Source organism: Mixophyes fleayi, chromosome 4 (assembly GCF_038048845.1).
Source record: "Mixophyes fleayi isolate aMixFle1 chromosome 4, aMixFle1.hap1, whole genome shotgun sequence".
Classification (NCBI taxonomy): Eukaryota; Metazoa; Chordata; class Amphibia; order Anura; family Limnodynastidae; genus Mixophyes; species Mixophyes fleayi.
Genome location: NC_134405.1, coordinates 140,379,936 through 140,398,127, shown reverse-complemented (window position 1 = coordinate 140,398,127; position 18,192 = coordinate 140,379,936). Strand labels below are relative to the sequence as shown.

The 18,192-nt window shown below is 38.2% G+C and overlaps 1 protein-coding gene across 2 annotated transcripts in view; it reads right to left on the bottom strand.

Annotated features, from left to right (window-relative positions):
* SND1 (staphylococcal nuclease and tudor domain containing 1) overlaps positions 1–18,192 on the bottom strand; it is a 479,575-nt gene that overhangs the window by 434,456 nt on the left and 26,927 nt on the right. For both annotated transcript variants that reach the window (XM_075208519.1, XM_075208518.1), the window contains exons 4-9: positions 17,282–17,360; positions 14,920–15,080; positions 13,271–13,362; positions 10,017–10,175; positions 9,754–9,860; positions 7,949–8,039 (exon numbers count right to left, since the gene is read on the bottom strand). In XM_075208519.1, the coding sequence (XP_075064620.1) occupies positions 7,949–8,039; positions 9,754–9,860; positions 10,017–10,175; positions 13,271–13,362; positions 14,920–15,080; positions 17,282–17,360 (689 nt within the window). The remainder of the gene's footprint in view (positions 1–7,948; positions 8,040–9,753; positions 9,861–10,016; positions 10,176–13,270; positions 13,363–14,919; positions 15,081–17,281; positions 17,361–18,192) is intronic.

Genomic DNA, 18,192 nt, shown 5'->3' with positions numbered 1-18,192 from the left:
TAAAGTATACTATAGGTGGAACTACACACCTGACAAACTCGCTAAAATGTTCCCCTCTTGTTCTCCATTATGTTGGCGGGGTTGTGGCCAGATGGGATCTTTCTTACATATTTGGTGGTCCTGCCCTAAAATATCCTCCTTTTGGGATCGAGTTAGGACCCTCCTCTCCTCCCTCCATGCCCTGTCTGGAAAGACCCATGGTCTTTTCTTCTCGGTTATCCTCTGATTGATGATGATAGACAGTCTGCGAAATTGGCTTCCCATGTCCTTGCTGCTGCACGATGTCTAGTAGCCAAGTCTTGGAAACAAGTTGAACTCCTCACTATGGCGGCCCTGCGATCCTCTATTTGGTTTATTGCCCAGATGGAACAGGTTACATACCACCTACATGATAAGGGTGATAAATTTCACCAGATTTGGGCTCCTTGGCTTTACTTATAACCCCATACCTCTTGTACCAACTCCTTCCTCCTAAGAAGAACTTCCTATGCTCATAGGTGACCTGACTCTTGATGCTGTTTCCCTTCCCAGTGTATCTAGGTAGTAATCTCCTTCGAAACTTTTATTGCCCCTTTATTTATTTGTTTCTCTTCTTAAAAGGGAAAAGGAAGGATAAGGGTAAGAGAAAATGTGAGGATAAAGGGAAGTGTGTTCCATTTTTCTTTCTTTCTCGGTCAATGATCATGACACCGCTAACATGGCTCTCTATTTAGGGGATGAGTTTAAAGTCACAAGGGGTAAAAATTTTATAATCCTGTAGCCAAATGGAAAATAAAACATGAAATAGTGATTAAAGGTGCATTTTTACCAGTTCTGGCTTACCAATGACAGACTTCATCTAAAAGGTCTTCAGGACCTTCCTAAAGAGCTGCTGATCTACGTTTTTTCAAAGCTTATCATGTACAAGATACATACATGTAGCTTTTCACAAAATAGTCTCTTTGCAAAGCAGACCGGAAGTTTCTGAAGTACACAGCTACACAATTTAGACAAAGAATTTGAGGTCACAAAGTCTTGCAGTGTGTAAATATCACTTCCTACCACTGTAGAATGATGGAATTCAGATTCCTGTCATGGATGACTTATTGTTTGGCTTCTAAATGACAGGCAGGTATGCTCAGTTATTATGGTATTCAAGATAGAGTGGGCTGGGCCCTAGTAAACTGCAGAGAAAAAAAAATCAGATTTCCAATATTAAAAATGTGGGTTTGAAGCTACCACTTGAAACATGCACCGGAATCCTGGAATATTTATCAGATACTGAAATATATCTCTAGAGCCTATTCAAGATGACTACAGACTTCACCCAAAGCAAAATATGCAAAGGTTTTCGTTAAAGAAACATAAGCACAAATGAAGTAGCAAAACCTACTAATTTACAGGTAACTAGAGTACTCGGTTTACTAAAAATCAGCATTTATACACAAAGTACAGTCAACACATTTAAGAAATACACACTCCTACAATTTATTTACTACTCCTACAAGCATTAACTAAACAAAAATGGCTTTATGTAGTACCTACTGAAACTGGATACCCAGGATCATTTAACGGCGAGGCTGATGGGATAACTGTGGAGCAATGCATTAGACCAAACATAACTCACTTATGTATTGGCACAAAACACTGATCTTGTAAAACAAGTCAATGCGCTAATAGATAACATCTAGGTCTGTGCCCCAAGTTTTTATTCACTGTCCAGCATGCTCTAATTCTGTGTAAGCCCCAAGTATACAAAACTGCTGTATAGGAGAGAGAAGTGGGCTTTTCTACATGTATGATTCTGGAATAGGAATGCAGTGTGGGGTTTTACAGAAGACCAACTGTGACTGACCTGCAGTTCCCTTAATATTGTAGCAACTGGTTAATACACAAAGACTTGGCCAGTAATGTCCACAAATGGAGTAACTCATGCATCTCCAGTAAGCTTTTAGCTCTGCAATAGCAGCCGTTTAATTATTAACAGCGTGGAGGTGCACATAACACTTCATGAAATAACCTGATAAAGTACCTTCTGAAAAAATTTGCCCATTTATATTTAATGTTCGTGGCACATTGACAAGCATGTACAAGAATCACAGCTTGTCAGATTTAAAAAGTGAACCTTTACCATCATACACATAGATGAACCATGAAAATGCTTTAAGAGTGTGGCAAGAGCACAATGCAATGGTAAGTTAACACAAAAGCCCTCCGTAAATACATACACACACCATAAATAGCTACAGCCACTTAGGTTGATTGAAATATGGCAACAATCCCTGTGGTGCCCAGAGGAAGTGGCAGTGAGACGATAGCATGATTTCATTCAAAGACTGGGAAAGTGTTAAATCAGGAGGTGGCTCTACACTGTGGGAAACAGACAGGGCCTTCTACTTGGGACAGTACGGACATGATTATAGCTTCTGTCAACTGGTTGTGAATCCTTGCTATAGCATGGATTTATACATCTGTTGACTGTCACTTTATGCACCTGCCAAAAGCAGGATGATATTGGCTTGGTCAGTACCTTGGTAGTAGAAGTGAATCATGCTGCTTAGCTTCTGGGTCCTGGTTCCAGGAGAATGGAGACTAAGGGCTAGATTTAATAAGCTGCGGGTTTGAAAAAGTGGGGATGTTGCCTATGGCAACCAATCAGATTCTAGCTTTCATTTATTTAGTACCTTCTACAAATGACAGCTAGAATCTGATTGGTTACTATAGGCAACATCCCCCCTTTTTCAAACCCGCAGCTTAGTAAATCTAGCCCTAAGACTGTTAAACAAAAAGGAGCTTAGAGTATGTAGCGTGTTGCACAGCAGCACTGCATGCAGTAGCTAGGAGCGCAGAATATTAGGGACCTGCAGAAAACCTGAACACTGGGCTCCAGAACAAGCCTTTCGGAACCACGTTTTACTGCATTTACAGTTTTGGAGGAATACTCCTTTAGGGTAGATCAATGTGCTTCTTTTTAAGAAAAATTCTAAGCTATGCTGCTTCTCTACCAGGTGTTACAATAAAGCCCATGTATTTGACACTATGCAGGAACACAAACTTCACTAATATGCAGCTCGCACCTCCTGGTAAGGAGGAGACAGGAATATGTATCAAATATATTACTGCCGAAACGGAATACAGGCAAGACCTACAAATGTTTGTAAGCTTCCCTTCCGCACTGCAAGCTAAAAATGGAGCATTTCAAGAGATGCACTTAGACTCACACTGACCACAGAAAACAAAAATCTACAGCATGTAGCTTCAGTTACTAGACCATGAAGTGACATTTCTTGGCCATACATCACTACAGTTTATGTTGATACAAAGCTCAAATAGTACCTAAACCATAATGTGCAGACAGTTCGTGCTTACGCCACAAAACCAGTCCTATAGGGACCTCATCTAAACCTTGTCTGCAGCCAATTAGATTAACCACCATCCTGCAAGAGGCTAAACTGTTCCTAATAAATAATTTGCTTACTATACACTGTTGAAACACATTCAGCAACCTCCATTTACCAACATTCTCTATTGTTTAGTGTACTTTCGAAGAAAGCCAAAACAGGCACTTCCTGTGAATTTCAACAGAAAATTAAACTTTATTAGAAATGAACACGTCCACAACCCATATGGTGCAGAACATACTGAAATCATGTAACTAGTGGGTAGACACTGCCATCAAGTGGCCTGCAAGTTTTCTTTATGCTTGACAGCAGGTTTCAATCGTAAAACGATATTTGAGGTTTACAGTTGGAATGGTCTTTGGAAACAAGATCTCAAATATAATCAGGGAGAGCTAGCAAGGAATAATTTGTCACAAACAGATTCCATGGTTTCCTGTTAAACTCTATAAATGCAAATTTGATGGAAAATATGCTTCCAAAATGAAGACCGCATTTTGAAAGACAAGGTAATAAAAGAAAAAAATATATACAATCAAGTGACTGTGCAACTCATTGCATTGTGGTTATCGAAAATAAACCATACAAACGTTTGTATTTTAGCAGTGGGGAGTAGTAAGAACTAAAGCTTTATCGATATTAAATTGTGTACAGTCACGTAGATGCTAATGTAATGCTACAGACAAATCTTAAACATGTCTGCTGTTTACACAGAGCGCAACGCAAGCGTGTAGCAGACCTACACACCAGGACAGCACAAGAGTTTTATACAGGCAACCACATCATCAAGAAAAGACATGGCACTAAATACCATCTGAATGAGACCACACTAAGTACTCCGTTCAGAGAAAGTCCTCATGGTACTGAAAGTTGAAGGATAACAAGCCTTTTCACACCACACAGGAAAGTGATAGAACTAGGTTCCCTCCATTGAGGCATTTAAGACTTATACAAAGTACATTTCATTTATAACATTCTTGCAGCACAAGCAAAATATTTGAAGTCTAAGGTGACCTAGTCATACAGCATCCAGTGCAAGGTGAAAGGAACAGTGGTTTAAAAAAAAAATAAAAAAATGAAAGGATAATTGGCTAGTACTCTAAACGAGAACAAAGGTTACAGAAAATTGATGGCCAAAGAGGCGAGACAAACAAGCCAAGTTTGATTCTCAAGCTGCATGGGCTATTTTGTAGCTAGCTGACAGACTTAAATTAGTTATCCCCCACTAAGACTCTAGACAATCCTCAAAGGAAACCTCCCAAATTTGCAGAAATCAAAGTGGACATCGCCTGCTAGAAACTACATTACATTTCTTGGCTAGGTAGAATCATTTCTATCCAATTGAGCATTGTTCTGAGACTTCTGTATTGTTTTCACAGGCTCTGTTCACAATTATTTTGATCAATATTGCAAATGACCATATAAAGTAAAAATACATAAAAATCTACAAGTTTTGAGGCCATGAAGAAAAGAGATTTCTTAGCCATACATCACTACAATTTGCTTTGATACAAAGCTCAAATAGCACCCAAGTGACAATGTGGAGACAGCTCTTGGTTACGCCACAAAACCAGTCCTATAGGGACCTACTCTAAACCCGGTCTGCAGCCAATTAAATTAACCCCAACCCTGCATGAAGAGGCTAAACTGTTCCTAATAATTTGCTTACTATACTCTAGTGAACATTCAGCTAGTCATTTACCAGCCTACTTTCTTTACTTTACCTTCCAAGAAAGTCAAATCAGGCATTTCCTGTGACTTTCAACGGAGTTAAAATAATGTTCTTTTGAGGATAACAATAAATGGGAGAGGTTACCTTGATGTCCACTCCAATTTTCCCACTTCAAAAGTACTACCCCCAGCACAAGCATCCAACACCTCTTCCCTCCTTTTGGAGACTAATTTTCTAAAAATCTTTAATGCAAAAGAATCCTCTCTCAAAATACTAATAAGATTCCTCTATTGCAGTGTTTCTTAAACCTGGTCCTCAGGACCCCTAACAGTGCAGGTTTTCCTTGCTTTAGCACAGGTGTAATCATTACTGACTGACACATTGTAACAGATCCACAGGTGATATAATTATTTCTTGTCACCTGGAAACCTGCCCTGTTAGGGGTGCTCAGGACTGGGTTTGAGAAACATTGTTAGACCATTATGCTGCAGGAAAGGAGGAAACAAAGAGCCCTTGTCAGGTGTTGAATTGTTGGGGTTCTTTAGGCCACCAAGACACTTTGAGAGGGCGCCCAGCCTTGAGTTTAGTACATACCTATTTTTAAATTCTTTAAAACATCCCGTTTTATTTTTTGCCAACCTTGCCCAGGACATTGTACCTTGCAATAACTGAACATGTATTTTACCAAGCAGAGCCAACACCCACTATACCCAGCACTGCTCACCTACTTGTGTCCACCTAGTTGTACTAAGTGACGCATTCCCATTAATAGTTGCATAGATTCTTTGGCCCCACAAACTGCACCCAAGGCATGGTAAAAACGTGGGTGCGCTTTTTACAGGGATTAGAAATTCTGTATTTTAAACACCCTTATGTTCCCGAGGACTGGATTTGAGAAACGCTGCTCTAGCGAAAGTGTTTGGGACCTTCATGAACATAAATGGTAGAGATTTAGCAGTACCTTCTGTGGAAGACTGCTAGCATGGTGTGCGGGAACATGTAACAAATATAGCTCTACCTAGACTAAAGAATGCTTATAAGGTATCTTAAAGGTGGTATGATGACTGATAGGCTTCAACCCCCCCCCCCCCCCAAACTCCATTACCACACTGCTGGAGGAACACATGGACAGCTTCCTCCATACGTGGTGTACTTACACTGTTATTCCATTCTTTTCAGACATGGTCAGGAGCCTCAAAGAAGAACACTAGATTTCCTCTGCCTAAGAGTCTCTTGTGTTTCCTCTTATAAAATGGGGATATATAAAGTATAGGGATCTCATATCCTCACTACTGCAGAGTGCCTGGTGGTTAAGGCACTGAAGCAGATGAAGCCTCCTCAATGGCATCCTACTAAAGGAAACAAATATTCATATTAGTGAACAGATGAGCTGTCATATAATGTGCTTCCTCTAATACCCAGGGGAATTCTTAGACCAGAGCTTGCTGCACTTCCCTGCTCCATAAACCAGTATCCAGATTTGAGGGCACATGTAGACCTCTACATCCCCTTTATTTGATGCAACTATACCACCCCTTTTACATTATCCCCCTCATTTAGATTTTAATTTCAACAAGGTCAATTGATATCCTACAATGGGACACAGCTGTCTATTTGTGCTCTATGTCCATTCATTTGTACCACTGCCAGTTTCTCCATTTGTCCCACTATTAACCACTTGTTTCTGAATCACTTCTATTACTTTGCGTTTTAAACAGACTGAAACACCTTATAAACGGAGATAAAAAAAACGTTATTCCAAAACGAATTGCAAAGTGGTACTTTATATTACGCTAATTTCATAGGATTCAAAGTAAAAAACATTAAATTGTAAAATGAAGGTTTTGTAAAGCTTCATTTGTACTAAGACAAAACATAAATAATTTAAAACAAAAAATGTGTTTTGAATACAAACTTATGTCCAATGAATCCTTTATGCAGTAGCAGCAATATCCCCCCTAAAGGATTGCTGCTGGAAGCTTGGTGTTTTGCTTTGTCAGTACAGAAACATCCATGACTCTTTCAACAGTTTATGTAAAAATCCCCACATCCTCTCTACTCATTTGGAAGCAAAGAGCTGGTGTATGCTGCAGCCTCCCCCAGCCCAAAGCTATTTTTGCAGCGACTTTTAGTGGTGCGTTTATCAATACTGCCTTAGACAAGTTTCCTTTGGAAGCCAAGAGACCCATTTTGGGCCCAAACCCACAGAAGCATTTACGTGCGCCATACTAGTGCTTTAATGCTACTAAAATGCATGTAATCCTTGTTGGCGTCATTATACTCACTTGGCGTTTTTAACCAGCTTTCCAGTTTTAGGAACACTGTTCTATATTGTGCGTTTACCCACAGGAATACCTAATCACCTCAAAGTACTAGTGAAATCACTTAGTGGCATATTTAACTAGCCGTGATGTTCGGATGAAGATCGCAGTTGTGTATTTTTACAGTGATACTGTACCAGATTGCGGATTTCCCTAATGTTGCTGTAACACAGTGCCTTCGCACACAACTCAATATGCCTCATAACACTTCAAATGCAAAAACATCTGAGTTTTTACCAGGGTGCAAATGCACCATCAGTGATTGCACAGCCTTACAGACCTTCAGTTACTACTATTACAAGTAATCACCTGAAAGCTAAACAAGGCGGCCAAGTAGAATTTGTAGCCAAAGACTAACGTAGGCATGGTGGCTGCATTACTGTATTTTCAAAATGAAAATTTACAAAGTGCACAACACAAGTAGCAATGCTAACCATTGTTAGAATGAGGGGTAGGCAGAAGCTTAGATTAAGGCAGTAAGACTTGTGCATTCTGTTAAACCACATTACAATTATTTGGAAAATACAGGAAGGAATTAATCTAATCTGTTGCATGACCAGGTATTATCCGTCAATTACCTTTGCCACAAACTGCTTGTCCTTCTGATCCATGTTTGCTGTTGGTGCTACATAATCTCTCCAGATCCGTGTTTTGTGTTCTTTGGCAAAACTAAGGATAAAAAAAAAATTAAATAATGTTTTTACAGTTACTGGGCCTTTAACATTCCTACTAAACCGTTCTGTTCTAAATATTGGCACCTTGTAAAGCTCCATCCATTAAAAAAGTTAAAGTTACTGTGTTTTCTATACCTGACCAAGTGCAAATATTTTGCTATTACCAAAACAATCTTACTACCCACCTCCTCTGTAAAAGTTATAACCAAGTACTAGGATGGCTAACATTTGTCATTGAAGAGAATAGCTCCCCTTAATGGAGTTCAGCCAGGATGACTGCTATGCAGGTCTGTGCAAAATATCACTTCAGGAAGAAGCAGTACACATAATATGCATAGAGTAAAACTTGTATGAAAACCCCTTTAATTGCATCATCCATTGCTGCTCTCCTGCCCTTCAAATTCCTCTAGAGAATATTACTATGCTTAAGTTGTGCTAACTGGCATGGCCTTATGGAGGGGATTTCTGTAGTCTAATCAGCTTAGCAATATGATCAAAGCTAATTTGGCATCTTACCCCCATTCTAGTACAATTCTACAGAAGGCAAATGACTTCTCAAAGATACACACCGCTTCATTTATAGCTGAATTATCCAGATCACTAGACTTCTATCAACGCAAATATTCTCCAATCTAAGAAATCTACAACATCATTTTAAAGGCAGAAGATGTGTAGCCAGGCCCACAACAGCCATACACAGAGGGGTCTTCTATGCCATCTTCCACTGTCACCTCATTACTGTGACTGCTCAGTAACCAACCATAAGAGTACACGTCTCATCTAAAACATGATCAGTAACAAATACATTGTGTGCTTTTCCATTTGCGGGTATTTAAGGGATTTTTGCTTATTCAAATACTAAACTTTCAGCTTATGCCTGATGAAATTGTTCCATGCAGCAATAGATTGTTCCATTCTTAAGCAATCTCTGGCAATTCCATTACTATATAGTATGTTAAGTCAAAAATTAGATAACTGATGAATTTAAAATCTCCAAAAGTTTCTTGGTAACAAAATGTAATGCTTAACTGACAACATTTTTCTGACCTTGATCATGCTAAAGGATGTCCCTGGTTTGAAAATTTAAGAACCTCTTTTCTTTATGCACAATAAACTAAACTTTCGCTTAAAACAAAATATGTAGTTTTGCATTGAAGCACAGAAAAGTGAAAGCACACCATAAATAAGAGGTTTGCTATTACACGTGTGCCCAGTAAAACATGTAATTAACCAACATGTCATGTATACTTTGCGTTTATCATTAGCGGGTAGTGTCATGTTTGTCACATGGCAGCCACAGACAAATCAAACTTACCTGTGACAATGGACTCAAAAGGTTTTCCCATACAATACACATTAAAGACTCAAATGAGTAGTTTCATTCAGCAGGAGAGAAAATACACACACACACAGAAAGATCGCTCTTAGGAACAGTGGTCACGTAAAATCATGAAACGGACACTGACATTTTAGTAATATCTGGCTATTCAAGATGTTGGAACTTAATAAAACAAAGTATTTGTACCGGATTTCTAGGTCTACGAAATCCATAATCTGCTATACGTCTGAAGCTCTGCCTTGATTTTCATTGACTCCTGAATTCTAATTTAAGCCATCAAGAAGCAAACAATTTTCAGTGTAATGACCAACCTCAAGCCACTTAAGTAATTGATTCTCAGGGGAACTAATTTCATCACGCTAGAACTTACCGTTCTGCTGCCCGGAGCTTCTCAGACCCCTGTGTATACACGGCAATAGACCAGTCTACACAGCGGGCAAAACCTTCTTTCAGAAGCAATTCTGTAATGTTTCCATTCTGCAGAGGAAAAAAGGCATTATACCAACAGCTCAAATTAAGACATGATGTATAGACAAGTATTAAAACGCAGTTTAGATTTCTACATAAATTATCTAAGACATTTGTAACAATGTGTAGTATAATCGCTCAGTTTTGTGTTTAGCAGATACATACAGGATGAAGGATGGTGCCCAGGATATTTTGGTTGTGACTACTCTCCAGGACAATTTGTACATCTCTCTGCAGCAAACGTGACTCTGTAAAAAACTTTGCCTCTGCAGCAAAGGGTTCCGGAGTTTCAGTTCCTTCTGCTTCTCGCTTAAAGGTCGGGCACTACAAAGGAAAACATTTTAAATAAAAAGTGCATTGTAAATAGAAATATCTGCTGCAGAATACATAGAAGAGTAAAAGCTTGTCCTCTCCCAAATTTAACACTTCTAAAACATCCGAATGCCAGCACATAAATCATAAAAGTAAACATTCTATAAAACCAAAACAAATCAATGTGAACAAAATAAAATCAATAAATTACAGCAATTAACATAGAAATCATATGAACTTTTGGCATTTACAAATGTATGCTCACATACAAAATGACTGACTGTTCATGTGAAATCCATAAACTCCAGGTGCTGTTCTTAATCTTAAAGGGCAGAAAGGTTATTTTCTTACATGCAATGTGGAATCTCTTTAGAACAACATTCCACACTGAGGTGGAATTGACAATCAGTTACCTTAAATCTGACTCCCACCTAAGAAAAACAATGAGTTTATCCTGGAGTTAATATTTTTATCTTATCACATAACTTAGTTTTTGATTCTGTATTTTTTCTTCAAATTCACGGGACTGGTATGGGAACTAGGTTTGCAGAGAAACAAGCCCTCTTTCATATTTGTACAACAGATTTTCCTTAAACTGGCAGATCAATTGTTAATGGCATTTAGGGATCAGGGCTATCTGACCCACTTGCTAAATACGGCTTTGGGACAGGTCATCAAGACTGAAAACAACTTGTCTAGTGACAAAGAAAGATGGGCCCAAATAACTGGCTCCTTGTGAAGACAAGGAGTCACTGATCTTTGTAAGTCAATACAATACACATTAGAGGTAAAAAACATAAAGGCCTCTTGCTGTTAGATCCTTAAATCTAGTCTAAATACAACCCCAAAGGTTGTCTTTAGAAGGGGTAAAAATGTGAGAAACAGACTGGTCCCCAGCCATTTAAAAAAAAAATAGATCCAATAGAACCAAATAATGTAACAGATATGCAATTGGTTAGCAGATAAACCAAATTGTTTTTTTTAGGTGCTCTATCACCTGGCTCTTTTGTATTTATTACGAAATAAATATTTATAAACTTGTTATTTACCTCACTGAATGCAGCTGAGGTGTACATTATATAAGTAGGACAACCAGAACACTAAATAAGATTTTAAGGAGAAATAGCCTAAAAAAAGAGACCAACAGCCTTTTGAGAAATATTACACAGAAACATGGGCTGGACATTAGTAAGATTAAGGTCATCAAAATTGAACAGATCAATTCCACTAATTGTTGGTGTGGGGAAGAGACATTATACTTTATGTAAAAGAGGCCTTTTGGATATTTGTGCTAGGATCTCTTTTCCCACAAGGTCTAAAAATGAGTCAATTCAACTCAATACCATTTAGTATATTTTTTAATTAGGTGAAATTTAGAAATAGCCTCATTAATTACATACTGGTATTAGCCTTTTTACTAGTTTGAACTTTTTTGTACATCTAGGATCTGTTTGGGTTATATTTTTAAAATAAAGGTTAATGTTATAATTTGGCTTGAGATCTTTTATGTAACCAATGAGCACTGTGGTGGAATCAGAGAACGTTTACCATGATGGGGTTACTAGTTCGATTCTGCATATATCCCTCTCCCTAAATCATGGGTTAATCTTTTTTGCGCTTTCATTATTGTCCTTCAAAGGTGATTTGTCAGACTTTATTTTGTATGTGATTCCACCTCATTATTGGAATTTATTTAATTTGATTTAGATATATTCTCACTGTAGGTCAACGGGTTGCTCCCGTATGTATTACAACATTGCAGAGATGAGAATACACCTGTTCAAAATGTTTTTGGAGTATTTTTCTATACTTTCATTGTTTCTTCTGTTTGGTTGAGCGGTTCATGGGATTTGTTTAATATAGCAGAATATTGAGGCTCTGATCCAGATGTCAGTATGTTCATATTGGCATGTTACTATAAATCAAGTGCATATAATTAGCCTTGTGGCACCTGTACTAATCAAACCTGAATGGTTTATAAGACTCGGTTCTCACTGATAAGTAACTAAATATCTACCAATTAATTGGAGGGTAAACTCTCATGTTTATATGCGATCAATACAGGGCTTTTATTTGCCAAATCAGAGGAATCGGTAATTATTAATCCTTGTGGAAAAGCCTCAAATAGTTTAAATGCCACATACTGCTGTTGAGTACATACTACCTCTGAAAGAAATACTGTACACAATATTTTCCTCCTCCTAATAAAGGGACTATTTTCTATTCCAGTTGAGAACTGCACCTTTTGGAGGAAACATCTGTGTTCTAGGAACATTTCAGATTATGAATATTATCTCCTTCCATTTTTTGGATTGGGTAAATTAGCAACAACTGACGTTTATGGGTTCCACACGAACAGAATGATTTTGTATGTGAACATCTGTGAATGCTCTAGTTCTTATGATTCCCTTATTGGTTGCCAAAATGTATTGGATTTTATGCTTCTCACTTTGATATATTTTGGTTTTATATTACGTTAAATAATAATTTTATATGATTTATGTGCTGGCATTTGAATGTTTTACAAGAGTTAAATCTAGGAGAGGACAAGTGCTCCTTTACATGTATACAAGTGGTTTACACAGCATCCACAATTAGAACCAGCTTATGTCTATCAGATTCTTTTTTTATTTCCAAGGATAAAATTGTGTTTGTGCCCAGTTGAATTTTTCTATTTTTGTTGAATACTTAAATGTCTGGATACAGTAAAAGCTTGCACCATTTAAACTATGCCTATCGTTACCTAAAAAAGACCTGCCAAACACCTTTAGAGTACATAACTTGCTTCTAATGTATTTAACACGATTAAAATAATTAAAAATAAAATTAAAATGTGTGCTTTTGTAAGCATTTACAAATGTGTTCAATCTGTTTTTGAAACATGCATCTAACAGGAAGTGGTGTTTTTCCAGCCAGAAGCATGAGGAAAAGGTTCCAATCACATCTAATTGCATTTACAATGCACTCCAGCCAAGATTAATACGTTTTCAAGTGCGTCACAGAAATTAAAGCCAGAATTCGAAAAACGTACTGATGTGCAACACTAGTCAGATGCACAGAAAACACAAGGACATATCTTATGTACAGCCTCCATAAGTGTTCCATACCTTGATTCCAGACAACATAACCGTCACCAGGTAGTAATCAGGAAGCAGCAGCGCTCTCACCACGCTACCATCTCGCACATGCTCAATAACAGCTGGGGGGAAATGCAAAGTATAATGAATGTATTTTACAGGTAGAGTTTTCCTATGATTACTCTAAGCTGACTAGCCTTACCCATTCAATTCAGCAGCCAATAGGGTTCAGTGATCATCAAGTAGAATGTTATTTTTTTATTCAACACCTGCCTATTCTTCATAGGGACATCCTAAGTTTTCTCCATTAAAAATCTGCTTCATTTTAAAACTTTGTTTCTATACTACCTTATGCAGACTTCAATAAAAAGGTTTGCGCTCTGGTATAGGAATGCATAGTAGAAGACTGCAATGCAATAATCCACCAAGACTATTAAATCTTACCCAGAGCCTGGGACATCAGCGAATTCACTCGCAAACATCTTCTGTTCATCATTTATCAAGTGTAGTTTATATACTTAACTCCGCTTTTATCACTAGATAGAGCTTTATAACATTTGGTTTAGTTGCATAGAAGATGGAATCTCTGCAAAACCATTACAACAGTGTTCAGTACGACGTGATCCTGCCAAAGACCAGTTAAAATAACCAGTGATATTAAGACTCCCTAAAGTGGCAATTGCCAAGTTTATTAGTTACCATTGCCCACTATTCTGACACATGCATTCGCATACATTACTGAGGGTTCATGGAGGATCACAGATCCCAGCCAAGTGCCACACATACAGGATTCTAAGAATACAGAGCTGCTACTGGAAGCTTTTACCTGCTCAGCGTTAAACATGAGTGGTCTGGACTACAGGCCATGCAGCACTAAATCTGAGGATTAAGTAAAGCTCATTTTTATCTTGGCACTTCAAAACATGTAATACAAGTCTTAATCCAGGTTACCTATACAACCAAGTCAATCATCTGAAGAGCTTTTAGACAGCACTGAAATAAACCTGGCATCCAAAATTGAATGTAAAACAGCCAACACCAGCTTACAAGTATTTAAAAGGTTTATGGGTCATTTATGTAAAATATCAGCTGCCATTCTGTTTAAATCCAAAATGTCCCTCTCTGTAGAAATAGTTTACAGTGAACTCCATTTGAAGCACTAGGGAACAGGTATACTGAACATTCCCCATTCCTATCAGTTCCACCGTTTTCCAAAACATAGTAAACAAAACTATTGGTAATGAGGGACTAGAAAAATTATGCAGTAGGAAGGGGTCTTAAATACTAGCTTCCCAACACTTCAAATAGCTTCACACGGCACTATTCTAAACAGAGGGGAGCTGCTCGATTCACTAAAATGCTAGCCCATTGTTTTAATATATGACCCGTAGCTACATACATACTAATAAAATAGGTGCACCCACAAAATCAATTAACCCACAGGACCTTCCAACATAAGCACAAATATATTATACAGACATGCATTTAGCTAGGTAAAATGACAGAAGTGTCAAACAGCAAAGTGCTCAACAGTTCCTTTATCACAAGATCTCCATCTGTCACATCTCCATAGACCCCTATGACATGCGGATGTAAATCCTGGAGAAGCAGCCCTTTGTCAGGGGAGAGAGTCAGAATTGCACCTAGAGTTTAGAGATGTATCCACTCCACCACCTTACCATTAACTGGCTTCTGATGCATGGAGTCCACAAAATGCCTGGTGTTTTCTATTGTGTATTTGAGATCTCTGATGGTTTGAGAGCCAGTCCCATCACTCCAGACTCCTTTCTTCGCAGCTCGTGCTTGTTCTTCAATTTCCACCAGTCTGCTTTGCTCAGGGCTGAGAATCACAAGGAAAAGTCAGCGGCACAGGTCAATTTCATGAACATTAACACCATCAATATGTTGCCGTCAGTCTAGCGGAATTTGTTTTTCCAAGATCAAAATCCAGTTAAATATATTTTAAACTCATAGCAGTACTAATTCTCCACTGCTTAAAGTATGCAAGAAAAATATACAATATTTTATAAAGTGTTTGCCAGAGAGGTGGGGATATACATATTTACTCATTCCCCATTTAATTTCAATTTTAAAACGTACTGCATCAGAAGCTTACTTTGAAGGGCTGTTAAACTGAATGAGATGAGCTGTTACAAACTCTTGTTAGATTACCAGCAGAGAAATCTGATATTATGTACACAGCTAAAGCAAAGTTTTAATTGTCCACCCATCTAGAACTAGACCTGGTTTCTGCACAGTGCAGAATGAAATGATTGTGGTTTAATTCCGTGAGACTATATCTGGGGAAGCCAATTAGATGATTGCATTAGTCTAACTGAACGGCTCCTCTCAGTCAAGCTGCTCCTCCAGCAAAATGTCTTAACAGTATGTTAAAAACCTCCCAAGCACATTACAGCTCAATGACGTTTGTGTACTGTTGCCTGCAGGTCATTTCAGAATGCACTAAGAGCTCTACAAGCTAAATGGCAGAGCTGTGGCAGGGTTAATGAGATCTAATTAAACGACTATTGCAAATCTGTGCTCTCCAAGCTGTAGAAGCCATTCCCAGTAATGTTTGATATGCAGACTTAATAGCTGAAGAAAGCTATACAAATACTAGTAACCAAGTGGGATCATTACTGATCAATGGAGATTTCAATATATGCATAGTGTGGCACAAGATGCATAAAATAGTGTCCTGTTGGACAAGTATAGGACTACGGACCTTTTAAAGTTGTCAAATATGTGATTTGGTTGCTAAAGCCGTTTAATTCTCCTACTGGTTAAGTCACCAGAACAACCCAATGACAACAGTCCTCCATTTATTCCTAGACAAGGTGCACTGCAGGCAGGTCTGTACAAAACTATTATGACTGGTTATGCTGCAGAACGACAATTTACAATGAACACATGCAACTTGCACCAACATAAATCATGGGAACATTTCTTGCAAAGCACAATGACAATACAAACCCACATAAGTACTAGATGAGACGCAAGTCAATGGAGATGCCAGAAAACTTGCATCTGCTGCCATCTCCTGTGTCAAACAGAACTTAAGTTTTATTAGAAGCACCGCGGCAGCTATGTCCTCCAGCACTGCCTATGAGTGTAAAAGCACCAAAAAAAGGATAGCTGAACTACTCCAAACCAATACATTTCATAGAAATATGCTGCTCAGACTGCTGTGTCCAAAATCTTCAGAATGGAAACATCCCAATATCACTCCTTAAGTGAAATTAAATAGGTGACAATGATTGTATTACTATAGATTGGGATATAAACATGTTTTTACACATACTATAAACTCCAAAGGGACCACTATGCTTTTGTCTCCTGTTACAAAGGAAATCTCATGGATCAAGTATACTGGTGTTAGTCTATACCCTAAAAGCAAGCATCTGCCCTAGTTTTAATTCTCCAGCAAGCTTGTCATTTTAAGACCATTTTAAAACTGAAAATGCAGCCACTAGATGGCGATCTGTCAGAACGACATCCTTTATGACCAGCTGTTCTGCTGAATAGTCCTGCCTGCAAAATATTGCAGGTACATCAATGCTACCAGAAAAAGAGAAGGTGATTAACACAGCTTCAACCTCTGTGAAGCGAGGTGATTTACATGTGAAATTCCAGAAAGATTTTTTTTATTTTGAAGTCTATTTGTAGGGGGAAAAAAAATATTTATTACTCCGTCCACATGGTCTTTTTACAGGCCAAATAACTTCTAGCATATTTTGTTCTAGGTGCTCTCCAAGTGTATGCAGCCGAGGCTTCCTTTCTGGTAGACCAGAATGCATGTTTAAGTAACCAAAACCACAACAGTCACTTCAAGAAAATCTCAAGGAACCTTAAAATAAAAATGTAAAATTCTAATACTTTCAACAGAAATCAGTGTTTAACAAATATTCACGAGCTAAAAAAGTTATGTCAAGCGGATCCCCTAAAATGTAGGGGCACGTTGCCAATGCGGATGTAAACAGAACCAATTATAATGAGGTTAGCTACCCAGCAAAATATCAAGGTAGCTTGAAGCGTACTTACGTTGTGGCTCGTACCCCTTCACGTCGAGAGGCCAGTCCTTCTGCAACAAGGGACTCAGCAATGTTCTCACCTGATGTATCTGCAACAGTCAATGCATTAGTCAAAAGCTGTAAAAATGTTAGAAACTTGCCCTAGTGGTAATTTCATACTACCTGACCAACTAGTTAACCGAAAATTAGAAGGCAATGGAAGACACCATTGATATTTGTGTCGTGATTACCATACCATAAACAGAGCTTCGCAGCCTGCAGTGGTGTACAACAAGCTGCTATTGTGTAACTGCTCAGGGTAAATAAAAGATGTAAAAGTGATCACCTGAAAATATAACATTTCAAAGACATATAATGAAAAACAGTAAGTGGAAATTAAGTTTGCATGCTTAGACCACTCACTGCCGGTCTAGAAGGATAACATTGCACTTGTCTTGGGTTTCTCGAAACTGCATGTTTAATGGTTCTCAAACATTCATGCAGAAATCGTGAAGGCTACATAAAATCAAATTATGTGGAAGAGTGAACCTCATTATGGGACAGCTACATATGCATGAAAGGCTTAATATGACTTATATAGAAATAATTATATAAAGCAAACTTGGTATGAATAGCATAAGAGCAATGGCCCTAACCTAAATGTTTTGCTAGAGACCTGCTCAGCGTGTTCTCAAATAAAGTGGTTTCAGCTCACATCTTTGGGCAGACTGGCAAATATTCACATATTGTTAGAAAACAGGCAAAAACAGATGAAGTTTTAGTGTTATTTACACACTTCCACAAATGTGAAACCTGACCCTTCATCATACCTAAGCTGCATAGTTTTCAGTTGACTCCAAAAGGTCTACCGAATCAGAAAATGTTCGGATTTAGCAGACTTTGGCATAACCTATATACTTTGGACAGTGATCTCACTTTTTG